This window comes from Camelus ferus, chromosome 9, assembly GCF_009834535.1.
Source record: "Camelus ferus isolate YT-003-E chromosome 9, BCGSAC_Cfer_1.0, whole genome shotgun sequence".
NCBI classification, from domain to species: Eukaryota; Metazoa; Chordata; class Mammalia; order Artiodactyla; family Camelidae; genus Camelus; species Camelus ferus.
The window spans coordinates 9,778,570-9,796,251 of record NC_045704.1 but is presented as its reverse complement, the minus strand read 5'-3'; the positions used below and the strand labels follow the sequence as shown (position 1 = coordinate 9,796,251).

The 17,682-nt window shown below is 50.4% G+C and overlaps 2 protein-coding genes across 11 annotated transcripts in view; both read left to right on the top strand.

Moving 5' to 3' along the window:
- LOC106731079 (leukocyte immunoglobulin-like receptor subfamily A member 6) overlaps positions 1-4,625 on the top strand; it is a 39,206-nt gene extending 34,581 nt beyond the window's left edge. Inside the window, exons 8-10 of one of the 3 annotated variants that reach the window (XM_032487689.1) lie at positions 1,586-1,638; positions 2,473-2,706; positions 2,788-4,625. In XM_032487689.1, coding sequence (XP_032343580.1) covers positions 1,586-1,638; positions 2,473-2,706; positions 2,788-2,934 — 434 coding nt within the window. In that variant the 3' untranslated portion in view covers positions 2,935-4,625. The remainder of the gene's footprint in view (positions 1-1,585; positions 1,639-2,472; positions 2,707-2,787) is intronic. The other 2 variants (XM_032487690.1, XM_032487693.1) reach the window with 2 other exon arrangements.
- A 2,622-nt stretch (positions 4,626-7,247) lies between these two features.
- The window catches only part of LOC102513032 (leukocyte immunoglobulin-like receptor subfamily A member 6), a 33,140-nt gene continuing 22,705 nt past the window's right edge, over positions 7,248-17,682 (top strand). For 3 of the 8 annotated variants that reach the window (XR_004322855.1, XM_032487755.1, XM_032487750.1), the window contains exons 1-4: positions 7,919-8,145; positions 8,288-8,323; positions 8,513-8,797; positions 8,943-9,245. Coding sequence is in view for 7 of the 8 variants with exons in the window: in XM_032487755.1 (XP_032343646.1) it covers positions 8,112-8,145; positions 8,288-8,323; positions 8,513-8,797; positions 8,943-9,245 (658 nt within the window). In the remaining variant the exon portion in view is untranslated. Of the gene's footprint in view, positions 7,773-7,918; positions 8,146-8,287; positions 8,324-8,512; positions 8,798-8,942; positions 9,246-9,457; positions 10,294-10,905; positions 10,957-11,103; positions 11,416-17,682 lie in introns of those variants that run through there. The other 5 variants (XM_032487758.1, XM_032487751.1, XM_032487757.1 and 2 more) reach the window with 5 other exon arrangements.

The following is a 17,682-nucleotide window of genomic DNA, read 5'->3' as shown; positions in this document are numbered from 1 at the left end:
TTATACCAATACCATGCTGTCTTGATTACTATAGCTGAACAGTATTGTCTGAAGTCTAGGAGAGTTATTCCTCCAGCCTTTTTCTTTTCTTTTTTCAGTAATGCTTTGGCAATTCTAGGTCTTTTGTGGTTCCATATAAATTTTATTATGATTTGTTCTAGTTCTGTGAAATATGTCCTGGGTAATTTGATAGGGATTGCATTAAATCTGTAGATTGCCTTGGGCAGTGTGATCATTTTAACAATATTGATTCTTCCAATCCTGGAGCATGGGATATCTTTCCATTTTTTAAAGTCTTCTTTAATTTCCTTCATCAATAGTTTATAGTTTTCTGTGTATAAGTCTCTCTCTTTTTTTAAATCGATTTTTATACATAGTGGCTAACATTTGTAAATATCAAACTCCCAAATTTATCCCTTCCCACACCCTTTCCCTGGTAACCATAAGATTGTTTACTATGTCTGCAAGTCTGTTTCTGTTTTGTAGATGAGTTCATAGTGTCTTTTTTTTTTTTTTTTTAGATTGCACATGAGTGATACTATATGGTATTTTTCTTTCTCTTTCTGGCTTACTTCACTTAGAATGATGATTTATAGGTTCATTCATGTTGCTGCAAATGGCATTATTTTATCCTTTTTATGGCAGAGTAGTATTCCATTGAATAAATATACCACAACTTCTTTATCCAGTCATCTGTTGCTTCATTTAGGTTGCTTCCATGTGTTGGCTATTGTATACAGTGGTGCTATGAATACTGGGGTGCAGGTATTTTTTTCGCATTGGAGTTCCCTCTAGATTTATACCAAGAAGTGGGATTGCTGGATCATAGGGTAAATCTATTTTTAGTGTTTTGAGGAATTTCCATAATGGTTACACCAAACTACATTCTGACCAGCAGTGTAAGAGGGTTCCCTTTTCTCCACACCCTCTCCATTTATCTTCATAAACTTTTAAGTGATGGCCATTCTGACTTGTGTGAGCTGATACGTCATTGTAGTTTTGATGTGCATTTCTCTGATAATTAGTGATATTGAGCATTTTTTCATGTAACTATTGGCCATTTGTAGTCTTCATTGGAGAAATGCTTGTCTAGATCTGCCCATTTTTGGATTGGATCTGTGTATAAGTCTCTTAATGCAGCCCTGGAGGCTGGGTTCTGGGGTAGTTTAGAAGATAATTTCTAACTTTGTGTAGGTGCTTCAGATCTTGAAGCTAAGACCAGAGCCCCCCAGGAAAGGTAATTTCTCCCCAAAGAACTTCCCCCAACTGGCCAGCTCCACCTGTAGCTCCTCCACCTAAGGTTCTTGTTTCTCCCCACTCAGCCCCAGCTCCATGACTCATGTCCAAGAGAAGAATCAGGGTAATTGGAGAGGATGGAGGTCCTGGTGGGAGATGGGGCAAGGGGCCTGGGCGGGAAGGGCTCTGGGCTTCGGGATGAGGAGGCGTCAACACTTCTCTGTCTCTGTGAGCCCAGGCACCTCCCTGGCCCTCGCTGGGTCTCAGGCTCCCCACCTGAGGGTGAGAGGGGTGTGCAGGGCTGCAGGAGTTCAAGAATCTTCGCATGAGACAGAATTTTATCCTCCAGACGCTGCCATGAGAGAGACCCTGACTGAGGAGGACAAGCAGGTGGAGAATCGGGTGAGCCCCCTGCCCTGTCCAGGGCCCCCACACAGTCTTCCAAATAAGCTAAATCCTCGGATGCTTCTTCCTCCTGTCACTCAACTCTCAGCAGCATCTGACCTCAGCCTTCCTCTTGAAAGGTGACACCCTCGGGCTGCTGGGACCCCACTTCTCAGTGGGGCTCTCCTGACACCACGTGGGTCCCTCCTTCTTGGTCCCTCTACTTGGGTCCTTGTAATGGTTAGTGTGTCCATATCCCCTATGGTATTGCGCCCAGGGACAGTTGTACAGTGTGTGTGCAGCACAGTAGAGTTCAGGGTTTGAGATCCTAAGGGTGGGGTCTGAGAGGTGCGCCTTTTCTCACTCGCACCAAGGCCCCTGTAGACTGGCCTGTCCCTGTACTGGGACCCCTGCCCTTCTTTTTCTCTGTTTGCTCTTTTTTCCAGTCTCATGGATTTAGACGCAGTGGAACTGCACAACAGTGTGCCTTGGGTGTAACATCTCCCATTTCCCCTCAATGCTCACCACCTCCAAAAAAAACCCAGTATTTACTCAGTTCTTTCTTTCTCTTGTCCCCACGTCAACGCCCAGACATTTAGGTATTTAGTGTGTATGTATGTATGTATATGGATGAAGTGAATGAATCAAAACCAAACAAATGTCCTTCAAGACGCCTAGTTTCCCCTGCACGAGCTCATTCATTTATTCAGTCAGTGAACAAGTGTTTGTTAGGGATCTGTATTTGGCAAGGCTCTGCCTTAGCCTGGGTGACATAAACATGAATGAAAATGTGTCTGAGAAAGGGAGTCATATGGTTGGATTTATGTTTTAAAGTCAACTCTCTGGCTTCAGGGCAGAAACCTAACTGAAGAGGGACAAAAGCGGAGGCAAGGAGAGGAGTTCCACCCGCTCACGATCTCCCCGCCGCACAGCCCTGGTGGTGGAGATCCCCAGGGAGCGACATACGCCCAGGTCAACCACTCAAGACGCCAGCACGGGGTGGACACCCTTCCTCCCCCGTGTTCAGAGCAATTGCTGGACACAAAGGACAGACAAATGGGGGAGGAGAGGCAGATGGACAGTCGGGTGGGTTTTTTCTGTTCCAGGTGCCCTGGCTTTTCCCCTACCTCAATCACATACCTGACTCTCACCTCCCTGCTCCCCCAGGCTGCCATGTCTGAAGCCCCCCAGGATGTGACCTATGCCCAGCTGACCCACTCGACCCTCAGACGGGAGACGACCGCACCCCCTCCCTCCCAGGCGGGGGAGCCCCCCACAGAGCCCAGCATGTACGCCACACTCGCCATCCACTAGCCCAGGACAGGACACCGACTCCCCACTCCCAGGAGGGAGACCGCAGGGACCCCGGGAGGCAGGGGGGCTGCCCCATGGACACCCATCTAATGCCCTGAGCCCAGGGATCTTTCATAAGCAAGCAGGATACCCTGGGGCTTTAGAAGTCACCCCGTGCTGAAAACCAAGATAAACATTAACTCTGTATTTTTAGAAACAAAGCAATACACTTCTAAATAACCGATAGGTGAGAGAAGAAAACCGCAATTGAAGATAGAACTTTTTTCACGTCACTGGTAATGCAAATCTTACACAGCGACACAGACTGTTACTTAAGTGATAATGCCAATGGTGTATGTCAAGATCAATTGGGAAAACTAAGTGCCTAAACAATATTACCTTAAAAAACGAAGAAAGCCAGAAAACCGGTGATCTAGATATACAGAAGTCAGGAAAAGAAACAGCAAATTCGCCCCATGACAACGGGCAAAAGGCTATACTAATAAGAAAAGTGTGTATTTACATGGAAAGAACTAAAAAAGAGGGAAATATCAATTCTATTAATCTACTCAGGCTGCTAGAACAAAATAAAAAAGCATAGAAATTTATCTTCTCACAGTCTGGAGGCTGGAAGACCAAGTCTAGGGCGCCTCATGTGTGGCTCCTTTTTCCTTGGGTGTGGACGCCTGACTTCTCGCTGTGTGCACGCGACCCTAGCTTGGAGTGAGTGTGTGCACGTGTGTGCGCGCGTGCATGTGCAGGAAGAGAGAGAGCTCTGGTGTCTCTTCTTACAAGGCCACTAACCCTATCTGACCAGGGCTCCACCCTTATGATATCATTTACCCTTCATTACTTTCTTAGAGGCCCCATCTCCAAATTTAGCCACACTGGAGGCTGGTTAAGGCTTCAGTAGAATTTTTAAGGGGCTCCAACAATCAGTCCACAATATTCCACCCCTAAGCCCTCTGAATTCATGACTTTCTCCCATGCGAAATACACATTCATTCCATCCTCACTGTCCCCCAAATCTCCATTCATTGAGGCACCAACGATCAAATCTAAAATCCCAAGTCACATCTCCAAGTCAGCCACACCAGACATGGGTGAGACTCAGGGTAAGATTCACTCTGAGGCAGAATTCGTCTGCAGCTGTGAACCGGTGATCCAGGCAAACTGTGTGCTTCCAAAATGCAATGCTGGGGCAGGCCTAGGAGACAGAGTCCCATGCCCACAGGGAGAGAGAGGGTTCCAAGCACGCACACCATCTATCAAGTCAACTTCCATTGGACCTTAAGGCTCCAGAACAATCCTCTTTGCTTGGATGCTTTGCCCATCAGGTCCTCTGGGGCAGCAGCATCACCTCCGTGGCTCGATGGCGGGGAGGGGTGTGTGGCAGATCAGCCCCTTTGTCTCTCTGTGAGGGCCCCCTCCCAAGGCTTTGAGCAGAGGCCATGTGCCCTGCTGAAACCAAGGAGGCAGCCCTGGTGATCTCTGAATTGCCTTTGGGTCATCATTCCCTTTTCTTGCAAAGGGTCTGATGGTTTTCACTCATTTTGTCCCCTTCCCACCCCTTCACGGCAAACTGGCAGTGTTTCTGCTCCTGTGACCCCTTAATCTCTACCAACTAGCAGTCGATCCACAGCCTGGCGTTCTCCTGCAAGCACACTTTGGTGTTTGTTCCAGCACAGAGAAAACTGCAACCCATCTTTCAGTTCTGGGTCCATCTGCTTAACAGGCCATCCTTCCATTCACCTCTCCCCTTTGGAACCCTATCAGCACAGGACGACCTGGGCCACACATGAACATTCTGTGTAGGAACCTCTTCAGCTAAATATGCAATTTCATGGCTCGGAAGTTCTACCTTCTCCAAACGTGAGAGCACAGTTCAGCCAAGCCCTCGGCCGCTTTCTAACAAGATCACTTATCTCCAACGTGCAGTGCAACTTGCTCTCCGTTTCTGTCTGAGGCTCTGCCAGAGGGACTTGACCGTCCTTATTTCTACCAACATTCTGCTCATGGTTAACACGTGTTCTCTCAGAAGATGGAGGCTTTCTCCCCACCTCCTCGTCTGTCTGAGCTCCCACCAGCATCACTTTTCAGGACCATATGACTACCCACGGTCCACTCATGTTTCCAGCACCCACCTCAAACCGCCCCCCCCGCCACTACCAGTTCCAAAGCTGCTCCCACATGTCAGGTAGCTGTTACGGCAGCACCACACTTCCTGGGACTAAAATCTGTGTCGGTCTGCTCAGGCGTCTGTGACGAAACATCACAGGCTGGGCGGTTTAAGCCCCAGGAATTCCCTTTCTCATAGTTCTGGAGACTGGAAGTCCCACACAAGGTGCCAGTAGGGTCGGCACAGGTGGGGGCCCCCCGGGTCATGGGGGCCCTTCTTCCTGTGTCGCTCACACGCCTTCCTCAGTGTGAGACCGCGGAGGGAGACAGACAGCGAGTCCGCTGCCTCCTCCTCTTGGAAGGACACAGTCTTATTGAGCAAGGATGGCGCTTACAACCTTTTAAAATCTCTATTTCTTTCTTAGAAGCCTCACTTCCAAATACAGACACACTGGGGTTAGGGCTTTAATGTACTAATTTGGGGGACACACGCATTCAGTACACAACATCAACAGAGCAAAAATATTTATTATTAAATATTCTTAAAATGTACAAAGTCCCAACAACACTGAAGAAGGATAGGTGAGGCCCAGGTAACCCAAATCAATAACGAAAAATGGGGCCTCACTAGGGATCCCACAGACTTTTACAGCGTCACCCAAAACACGAGAGGTAAACTGAGACAAGCTCAAAATCCCACAAAAATTAGTTTATTCAGGAATAGTAGACAAATTGCAATTCAAAACGTGCAAACTGTAGCAAGCTACAGGTGCATCCCGAGACGGCTCGGGGGGAGTGTGCTTATGGGGAAGGAATGCAAAGGAGGCTAGCTCAGCTACAGCCCCAGCAGCAAGTTCCTTGGCTGGGGACGGGGAAAGACTCTTCCCGGACATTCCCCGGTCCAGGGACAAGCTTCAGCTTTCTGTAAGTCAGGCACTTATAGGAAATCAGTCTCTCGGTCCGTAAGTTTGCTTCTGAACAATGAATGTATAAGATTCTCCATTTCATACCCTCTGGTACCATTTTAGACTGAAATCGTGTCACAATAGATGTAAGTGGACCTTATGAAGAACGTTACCCAATTTCGATGAACTCAACTAATGTCCACCCAAATTTTTTTCCAAAACAAGCTCAGGAATAAACAGAAAACCTGAACTGTCTTTGACGTATTAAATAAATTACATCTGAATATTAACATCATCCCACAGAAAGCAGTTTGGTGCAGCCATTGTGGAAAACAGTATGGAGATTCCTCAAAAGACTAGGAATAGACTTACCATATGACCCAGGAATCCCACTCCTGGGCATATATCCAGAGGAAACTCTAATTCAGAAAGACACCTGCAGCCCAATGTTCACAGCAGCCCTATTTACAACAGCCAAGACATGGAAACAGCCTAAATGTCCATCGACAGATGACTGGGTAAAGAAGATGTGGTATATTTATACAATGGAATACTACTCAGCCATAAAATGACAACATAATTCTATTTGCAGCAACATGGATGTCCCTGGAGAAAGTCATTCTAAGTGAAGTAAGCCAGAAAGAGAAAGAAAAATACCATGTGACATCACTCATATGAGGAATCTTAAAAAAAAAAAAAAAGAAGACAAATGAACCTATATATAAAGCAGAAACAGACTCATAGACATAGAATACAAACTTGTCGTTGCCAGGAGGAAGGGGGTGGGAAGGGATAAACTGGGAATTCAAGATTTGTACATACTGATAGGTGCATATAAAATAGATAAACTAGTTTATACTGTATAGCACAGGGAACTATATTCAAGATCTTGTAGTAACTTACAGTGAAAAAGAGTATGAGGATGAATGTATGTATGTTCATGTATGACTGAAAACTTGTGCTGTACACCAGAAACTGACACAACATTGTAAACTACTATAACTCAATTTTCAAAATGCTGAAAAAAAAAAAAAAACAGAAATCCCAACCTACCAAGAGTCAATCAATGCTCTGGCAAGAAATCAAAACACAGAAAAAAAATATTTTCATGTAATTTTTTTGTGTGTGTCTGTGTCTGGATGGAGAAATGCATTAAAGGACAATGAAAGTATTAAAAAAAAACTCTTTCCGGCTCTGGCAGGTTTCCCTGGTGAGCTCTTCCAAACACAGAAGATCAAAAGCTTGTCTTACGGAGAATTTTCTAGAGCAAACACATTACCACACATTTTCACAGGCCACCATGACAACCTGACAAGGAATTTCAAGAGAGGAAAAATCACACTTCAGTCTCCCAAATAAACTTGGATGCAAAACAAATTTTTTTAATGGGAGAAAATCTAATTATGATATTATTGCTCAATTCATACAGGTGGGAGACAAATATTTAAACAAAAATCAATTTTCTTCAACAAGCCAGAGCTGCGACTCAAATCACCGTTTCACAAGTTTTAGGATAAAACGGCAGGATGAGGAGGCTGTCTCAGGAAAACGGGGCACCGAGGAGGCAGGGAGGACTCAGTGACTTGTTCCCAGGAGGTGGGGTGGACGCTGCTGCAAGAAAAAGAGAAGTAGTGATGTGGACTGTGACGGAAATGAACCCACATTCCGGGGCCAGGAGAGGAGTCGTGGTTCCTGCCCTTATTTCCCGGTGCTTCTCCTCTGTGCTCATTGCCCCCTTGACCTCCACTGAACTGTACTTAGACGTTCGACGTGCGTCTCTGCTGATCTGAACTCTGCAGACCAGCAGGAACCTGCATCTGCCCTGAAGATGTGAAGGTGAGCCTGGTCCATGGTGAGGACCCCGCAGGACTGTGCTGATGGACGGCTGAGGACGAAGGAGGCCCCACACGGAGGCTCTGAGAGGGAAGGATGTGGCCTGGGCACCCTCACCTGCAAGGGGCGCCTCAGGAAGACACCGGGTCTCTTTGCTGATCTGTCACGGAAACGAGAGCCAGGCTCTCAAGAAGGGGCAGTTCCCCTTCCCGTGGGGCTGCTGACGTGACAGCCCCGTGACGGGGAGGACCAGCCTCTGAGTGGACACACCCTGTGGGTCTGTGTGCTGAGGGCACTTTATCTCCTCCATCTGCACAGCCTGGACCACAGGGAGGAGGCGCCATGACCCCCACCCTCACGGCCCTGCTGTGTCTTGGTGAGATTGAGGAGGGGAGGGCAGTCCTGGTCTGGGAGCCAGGCCTGCTCTGTCAGGAGACCCCAGGGCTCAGGACGCTCGGGGGAGGGGAGGTTCTGCTCAGGGTTCAGGGGTGAATCTCTCACAGGGACCTCTCTTCCAGGGCTGAGTGTGGGCGTGAGGACCCAGGTGCAGGCAGGTGAGTCTGTGCCCAGGTGTCCCCGCTCCCCCCTCCTCATTGTGGGGACGGGGCAGCCCCTCCCCAGGCAATGGGGGTGGGGAACAGCAGCTCTGGGCTGAAGGAAGGGGAGGCTGGGAGCTGTGGGGCTGAGAGCTGGGGGATGGGGGTGGGAATGTCTTGTGACCCAGGCCTTTGATTTCCTTCCAGGGACCCGCCCCAAACCCACCATCTGGGCTGAGCCAGGCTCTGTGATCCCCTGGAATAGCCCTGTGACCATCTGGTGTCAGGGGACCCTGGGGGCCCGGGAGTTCCGTCTGGATAAAGAGGGAAGCCAAAGCCCCTGGGGGAGACAGCCCCCACTGGAGCCCGGGGACAAGGCCAAGTTCTCCATCCCACACGTGACAGAGGGGTACGCAGGGAGATACCACTGTTACCATTACAGCAGCACTGGCTGGTCACAGGACAGTGACCCCCTGGAGCTGGTGATGACAGGTGAGAGGACACTCAGGGGTCCCAGCCTCAGGCTCTGCCCTCAGGAAGGGGGGCTGCTCCCAGGGCCGTGTCCCTCTCACAGCCCAGCCCTGGGGGAGGTGAGGGAGCCGTGAGCCCCACTGAACAAGCGGCCCCTTCTCTCTAGGAGCCTACAGCAAACCCAGCCTCTCAGCCCTGCCGAGCCCCATGGTGACCTCAGGAGGGAACGTGACCCTCCGGTGTGGCTCATGGCAGGGATTTGACAGGTTCATCCTGACTAAGGAAGGGGAAGACAAGCCCTCCGGGGCCCTGGACGCACAGCCACAGCCCAGCGGGCAGACCCAGGCCCCGTTCCCTGTGGGCCCCGTGCCCCCCAGCCCCAGGTGGACGTTCAGATGCTACGGCTGCTACAGGAGCAAACCCCAGGTGTGCTCGGCCCCCAGCGGCCCCCTGGAGCTCCTGGTCTCAGGTGAGGAAGTCCCATCCTGGCCCCATATTTCTTTTGAGGCTTCAGACTGGTTATTGGGGTCCCTGCTCAGATGAAGCCCCACGTGAGACGGTGGGGGCTACTGGACCAGAGACACAGAGTGTGAGAGACAGTGAGACCTGGGGGCCAGGAAGGGAGGAGAGGCTTTATGGGAGGGACCAGCCCCTACAATCCAGGGCTGGTCTTTCCCCCAGGTGTGTCTGGGAAGCCCTCCCTCCTCACCCCGCAGGGATCTCTAGTGACCTCTGGACAGAGCCTGACCCTCCAGTGTTGCTCTGATGTTGGCTACAAAAGATACGCTTTGTTCACGGCCGGGGGTCAGGCCCTCCCCCAGCTTCCTGCCAGGCAGCCCCAGGCTGGGCTCTCTCAGGCCGACCCCGCCCTGGGCCAGGTGAGCGGCCTCCACGGGGCCAGCACAGAGGCTAGGGGGACACAGCCCCTCTGCCCACGACTCCATCTCAGACCCCGAGCCTCTGTGGTCCCAGCTCCCCGGACACTGTCCTATAGAGAAGCGTCCCGTGTGCGGGCTCTGCTCTGCACGGCCCTCCTGCGCCCGCCCGGGGGCCTTCCTGCCGCTCCGCTCCTGGCGCTCGGAGACTCAGCAGGGCCCGGGCAGGGTCGCTGGGGGGACGCGGGGGGGACGGCACAGCACGTCTGTGTGCGCTCCTGTCTGCTCTGCTCCTGTGCGCGCACTTTTACTGCTCTCTCCTCTTTTGAGAACTTTTCGGCAATGCTTGCTGATATAAATAAACAAATCTGTGCAAAAAGACAGAGAAAGACGATGATGGGGGCCTCCCTCCTCTGTCCTGTAAACGCTGTTGTGTCTCAAATGCGCTCAGTCCCGAATGTCAGCCCCCTTCTCCTCTGTCCCCCTCTCTAAACCCCACAGGCGTGGCCTGGTTCCTTACTGAAGAGCAGACTGAGACCTTTCTGGAGACCTGCCTCCTTACCACCTGTTTATTTCAAGGAATTGACCCGCCCAGCTCTATACGCATTAGTTTCCTCCCTGTCTCACCTGCGTGTCTGCCCATATAGAGACACACACACGTATGTAGTCTATACGTGGGTCCAGAGCTTAATACAGATGCACACGTTGACGTGTAACTTCAGTGTTTCATGGATACATGTGTACTTATGTGTTGCATGTAATATATACAACGTAACACATTTTAATAAAAATGCACGTAAATATGTATCTTTTATCTACAGGTAAGTATATACCTCATATATAAACACCACACTTATTCCTCCACTTGAACATTTACAGATATTTGTCCAAAACTCTGTATCTTCCATCTCGTATGTTGCCATGTTGGTTGTGGTCTCCCATGTATTTCACCCCCCGAGAAGGCAGGAATAAGCCTTTTAGTACCTGTTGCTGTTACACCACTTGTAGAAAATAGGTATTTGCAAGAGTGTGTGTATGTCTCACTCTAATATATCTAACTGCATGAAGAATAATTTAATAAAAGAATAAATGGATGAAAGGAGCACAGAGGGAGCCTGGCCGGGCAGAGACAGGGCGCGTTACAGGGCCGTGTGAAAGTTGTGCTGTGAGAACTGGGGGCACCGACAACACAGACCCCAGGACAAGGGCTGTGATTCCCCGACTCCTCACTCACCCCCACTGTGCGATTCTCAGGAGCAGCTGACACCACCCACCCATCACAAAACATGTCAGACCCCACAAGTGGTGAGCAGAGAAATTCTCAGCTACGGGGCTGGGCTCCGAGGGTCACGTCCTGGCAAGGGGAGGCGGGTGCCCTGGGTGGACATCCAGGATGGTGGGGTGATTCTGATCTGCTCTGACCTCAGTGGCTTCTTTGTGCACAATCCCTAGGCTCACGCCCCCAGGACTACACAGTGGGGAATCTCATCCGCATGGGTGTGGCTGCCTTGATCCTGGTGGGCCTCGGGATCCTGCTGTTTCAGGCTCGACACGACCTTGGAAGAGCCCAATGCGGCCAGGAGGTAAACACAGAGGGAACGACGCACCATCCAGCGCGGTAGAGCCTCGAAATGGTCTCACGTGCCCAGGAGGTCCTGGAAGAGAGTCTGCAGGGACGATGCGTGAACTGCCTGCCGAGACCGTGGAGGGAGAGACGCGGTGTGGGTGCAGGAGAGGGGCGGGGGAGTCCTGGGGAGGACCCTCCTCTCATAAACCGCGGTGCTTCCCCTCCCCGCCGCTGTGACTCTCCCTCACTGCCCCAGCTCCTCGCCCCCTGTGCCGTGGGGCACATGCCACACGGCAGGGCTGTGTCCGCACCTTACACACCTGCGGGTCCTGGTCCACTTTCGTGTAATATATTTTGCTTTATTTTTAATGCCCACATTCACTGGTGTGTGCTATTGACCTCCATCCCATCGCTCAGAAACAATACGGTTTAAGCAGCTGAATGAATGGATGATAGTAGGGTCCAGTTGGGGCACATAAATCCAGAACTGTTCCCTGAAACCCTCTGTGGACCCTTCAGTCCTTCTTTCCTCACCAGATGACACCTGGGATAGGGTCTCCAGAAGCAGCATCAGACTGAAGGAAGACCCTGGTGTTTGAAATGACTGCCAGGTGGTGTGCTGATAAACAGGCTTCAAGAATATACAACTTTTTAAAAAGTGCAGATTTGTAGCAGTTGTCTCTGTAGTGTAAATACCGTCTCCACGGCCAGCCTCAAGGTGCTCATGTGAATTCCCTGAAGGGGCGGCTGGGAAGTAAAGGATGGAGTTGCTCTTCCTGAATAAGGGTGTCTGACCCAGATGCCGCCCACCTCCCTGGTTACCTCATTGTGCGTGGATGTTTCCTGCTACTTGAAGGCCAAGATCATTTCCACGTCAGAGTTATACCACAGCGTCAGTGCAATCATGATGCCAAAATTCTAGCACATCCACAAGAGAGGCAAGAGAGGGAACGGCGGAAATACCAATCGCGGGAGAAAACCCTGAGCGCTCTGAGCAACAGCAGCTTGCGGGCAGAACTACACAGTGGCCGGTCAATTTGGAGAGCAAGTAACAAGGATCAGTTAACAGCCCCGACCTGCAGGTTTACAGCCTAGAAGGAAACGTGTGCATGACCGTGATACACACACGCGGGAATACCGGTGACGGGGTCGTGCACACTGAACAGAGTCACAGAGAACGGTCTCGCCAAGCATGACGGCCGGGCGCTCGATGCAGCGGAGTTTCACATGGCAGGAAAGTCACAAAGTGAGACTCCTGCCGTCGTACAGATCAGTCTCCCAGCGTGGCGGGGAATAAACAAACAAGAACCCTGTGAGTATGCGTGCAGGGTTACTCTAGTACGGGAAGCTCGACAGGAGACAGTACGTACTCAAACTTCCAGTTTGTAGCAAGAGGAAGGCGCAGTCCCACTTGACCCCCGCGGCCGTCGCGCATCAGGCGGCGGATCGCGCTGTGCGGGTGGAAGGCACAGGGGCTGCCGCAGCCCTGGCAGCGTCCCTCCTGACCTTCACTTGGAGACTCACGTCTGCCCCTCATTACTGGTACGTGGTGCTCGTTGCTCTGCAGCCTCTCCTAATTTTCGTACAATTTAGTGAGGTGGGGTTGAAGGAGGCTGGTCATAGCTGCCACCCCGTACTCGTGACCGCATTTACAACAAAGTGCTGTTGATCTGTCCCAGCAAACACATCCCACGCTGGCATCGTGTCTGCCACACAACGGGACCTCACCTGCCTGATCAGCACGGCCTGAGCCGCCGCCCAGGTAAGAAACTGGGCCTCTGAACACACTCTTTGTCCAACACCAGACGACACGCATTGCAGAATTTAAACTGGTTCCATGAGGGCTCCTGAACATACCAGAAACCGAGAATCTGAACTCAGATGGACATCACCAATATAAACGTGGGGGTTCATTCAAACATGAGCTGCAACCCTCTCTGCAATGACTGCAGATCACAGACAGACCCGCTTCTGGCTGGAACCACGGTCAGGACGCCTGGCCTCTGTTTGGCCCTCGATAGGCAGGAGTGCTTGCGGAGAGAAGTGGTTCCCTCTCCTGTGGGATTCCGTGTGTCACGTTCTGTGAATCTGTTCTCTCTGACTCTGTTATCCCCCACCTAACATCAACTACTCGCGTGTGCCCCGCCCTGCACTGCCTGAATGAGGCGGCGTGGGCCGCAGGGAAGCCAGCCCAGCCCAGATCCCAGGGCGGCCAGAGCCCACGCGGCACTCAGCAGCCAGCAACCTCCCAACCCCGGACTTTCATCTATTCGCTTTCTTCTCTGTGGAATTCTCACCACCCGCCTACTTCAGCCAAGACCCTCCACAGCTCTCAGTTCCATCCTCACACATCACTGCCTCAAGGTCAACCTTCCATGAGGTGCAGACTATTTATGATTCTCTATTGTCTCATCTACAACCTCCAAGGATTGATTCAACATAATAGATGGCATCGTGGAGAAATAAGTTTTAGAATTATCTGTTTGCTACCCAACACAATTCCCAGAGTAAGAGGGGCCAGAGAACAGAATCCACGTGTTTCACACCTACTTTAGTTTTCACATGTGACACGGTACGAAATACAGTTGATTTTGCAGATATAATTTCACAGAACGTATGGATGAACAGCTGATTGCAAATGAAAAGATAGACAGAAAAAAAATTTATGATGCACACATGCACGCACTGCAATCTGCTGTAACTCAAGCCAACATCCTCCCCTGCCCCCTTCTCCTTTTACTTCTTTAAATTTTGCCCCTCTCTCAGTTCCCTGGTACAAGGATTCCTGTCTTCCACTCCACACAACTGAGACATAACAAGGAAATGACAAACTAAAATGAGCAAATCAAGTACAAAAGCACAACTGTAGAGGCAGGCATGGATAATAATTTGTGGGCAAAATGTAAAAGCAGGTCCCCGTGTTCAAATGTCAAGATGGCACCTTCAGAGCACTTAGGCCAGCTGAAGCCCTGTCCGATCCCACAGCTCACCACCCACGAGGCCAGCTCGCTACCTGGTTGCGCGCCCCGCGGCGCAGACCGGCACTTTCTGAGTGCCTCCTGGCCGCCGTGCCCAAGGCGGGGCTGCGCACCCACCACTGCCGAGTCCCCACCACGCAACTATTAGGTGGGGGTCATCTCCCCCTTTGTAAAGACGACCTAAGTCTCATGAAGTAATCTGCCTAAAACACCCAGGATTAAGGCATCTAAACCACGTATGGGTCTGGCCCTAAGAATCTGCCTGTTCAGCCCCACTGCCTCCCAACCCAATCCAACCAACCACCGTCCTGAGCAGCTGACAGGACCCTCACTCCCAGCTTCATGGTCCGGGTCCCCATCGTACGCCAGTCTCTGCAATTTTAAGCAGGAAGCTCTGTGCAGGGGAGCTGCCAACTGAGGTCAGGTTTCTCTGGATTCCACTCCCAGATAGAAACTTACTGGAGATTCGAGCTCAAAGTACAGACCCAGTATCCCCGAAGCCAGGTGTTGTCATCCGAAATGGAGATGACATCTGGGGGGTGGAGAGGTTCCTACAGAAGAAAGCCTCCAATGACCAACTCTGAAATAACTGACACACAGATAGCAGTTCCTTCCCTTACACAACTTCCTTCTGGAGAAGAGAAGAAATTGGGGCTCCTTGAAGACAGGCTCCCATCTGCTCCAAGGCTCTCCCAGCACGAGGGTCCCAGATGTGCTGGCCTCATTTCCACAGCACTGGGCGTGTGACCATGACACCTGGAGAAAGGAGGACGATCTGAGCTCCAGCATGACCAGGCACACTGGCCTGCCACGACCAGACAACTGCCCCGAATCACTGCATGTGCACAATGGCCATAGGCATTGCAAATGCCCCAACAGAAAGTGTCACTGCAGGTGGTGGGGACAGGGCAGGGGTTTCCCTGCTTCTGTCCTCATGCTGGACATGAGCCTGTGTTCCCCCCACGGGCCCCATCCATACCAGGTCCCCTAGAGGTACCGCAGGGACCAGGACTGGGTCACGGTGGTGCTGAGTCTCACAGCATCCCCACGGAAATATCTCCAAAGCAATGTCTGTCCCCCTCAGACACCAGGAGCAGGCAGCTGTGTGGGGTTTGAAATGCGGTAACCGAATCCGGTCACAACCTCAGGAGGGCATCACCAATGCCCTCCCCGTGGCACTCAGCAGCCAGCAACCCAAGGAAGCTGAGCTTCCGAGATCAGGGGAGACTCAGAGTTACAGACTGTAAAGGTCCAGAAGTGAGCCCGGCCTGCCAGATGCCAGAGCCCCGTCTTGCAAGCACTGTGCTTTTCCACCTTGAATTCGTTTCCTGGGGCAGCTGTAACATTACCGCAATCTGGGGAGACTGAAACGACACGTTTCTTCTCTTACAATTCTGGATGAGAAGTCCACAGTGAAGGTGTCAGAGGGCCACGAACCCTTGAAGGTTCTAGGGGGAAATCCTTCCTGCCTCTTCCTAGTGCCTGTTGGCCCAGGCACCTCCTGGTTGGTGGCAGCACACGCCACACTCTCCTCCAGTTCCACGTGGCCGACACCTCCTCGTGTGTCTCTGCCTTCCCCTGGCATTCCTCCCCGTGTGTCCCTTCTCTGCGTCTTCTAAGGACGCCAGAAACACTGGATGAGGACTCGCACCAATCAGGCCCCGGCCTGTCTTAACTTGATGACTCTGCAGAGACTGTACTTCCAAAAAGGCCCTTTCGCAGGGACTGGGGCTGATGAATTCAGCACATCATTTAGGGAGACAAAGTCAGCTCATAACAGCAGCCGAAAGAAAAATATACCCAGGAACGAGTTTATCAAAGAATCACAAAACTCACACACAGCAGTTTGCGTTGTCAGCTTGTTGAGGGAAATTGGAACAGACCTAAGTTAAAGACAAGACGTCCCAGGATCCTGGCTTGGAAGACTTACTGCTGTGGACGTGACAACACTCTCGAGGCAACCGACAGAATCAGTTCGATTCCTATCAGACCCAAAAGGCCATTTCTGCCGATTTTTTTAAAAAAAAGCCATTTCTCTGAGTCAAGGTAATTGTAAAAAGACCCACAAAAGACAAAAAAAAATTCTTGAAAAAGAGGAGCAAAGTTGGACGCCGCACAATTCCTGATTTCAAAACTCCCTACAGAGCCCCAGATATCAGAACAGTGTGCTGTCGGCAAGGAATAGACACACTCATGTTTGGAATAAAATTGAATGCTGACATATAAACCCACACATGCGATTTCTAACAAGGGTCAAGACTATTCAATGGGGAAAGAACAGTCTCTTCAACAAATGGAGTTGGGAAAGCTGGACATCCACCTGCAAAAGAACCCAGCTGGACCTTACACACACCACGTCCAAAAATTAGCTCAAAATGGATCAGTATAAGAGCTAACATTCTCTTACAGAAAACATATAGTAAGTAGTCACCACTTTGAATTTGACAGTCTTTTCCTAGATGGACAATAACAAGACATGCAGAAAAGAAAAAAGTAGATGAACTAAATTTCACCAAATCTTAAAAGTTTATGTGCATCAAAAACACTATCGACAGTATGAATGACAACCTATAAAATTTGAAACAAATGCTTGCGCATCTAACCAGAGTACAGTTATCCTAAACTACAAAAAATACCTTTAACTCAGCAACAAGAAATGACCCAATAGTTTTTAAAAAGGCATGAGTAGATAGTTCTACACTGAAGACATACAAGCGGACAGCTAGCACATGGAAGGATGCTCAGTGCCCTAGTCATTAGCGAAATGCAAATAAAACCACAGTGAGATACTATTTGAAACCAACTAGATCGACCACAACTTGAAAAAAAATAACAATTGCTGATGAGAATATGGAGAAATCTGAGCTTACATACACAGATTGCTGTGGGGATATGAAATAGTTCGGCCACTGTGGGAAGCAGTTTGGCAGTTCCTTAAAAAGGGACACCCAGAATTACCAAGTGACCTAGAACTTCCACTTCTAGGTGAATGTTCAGTTATGCAAGATGAACAGATCAAGAAGCCTGCTGTGCCACTAGAGGCCCATCATTGACAACCCTGCACTGTGCACAAAAATGTGTACCCAAGGTAGATCTTATATTAAGTGCTCCCACCACAACGAAAGAAAAAAGTGGCAAACAGACATTCAAAGAAATATTTACAGAAGTGTGTGCACTGAGCTATATTCAGCAGACAGAAAATGACAACAATCCAAATGCCCGTCACTGATGAACAGATAAGCAAACGAAGAGCACAGCTCATGTCTGCCAATCATGTTTTGCCCAAAGCATGCAGACACGGTCCGCAGCAGCAGGCGAAGAGTTAACATCTAGCTGGCAAGAGGTGCGCAGGAGGCAGAAATGACTCAGAGGTGTCGATGGAGCGGGATGACGAGAAGGTGCTGCTGCTGCTGGAAACAAGGCCGTCAGAGAGGAGGAGACAAAGCCACATCCAGGCCAGTGGGGAGCTGGCGGTTTCCCTGTGTG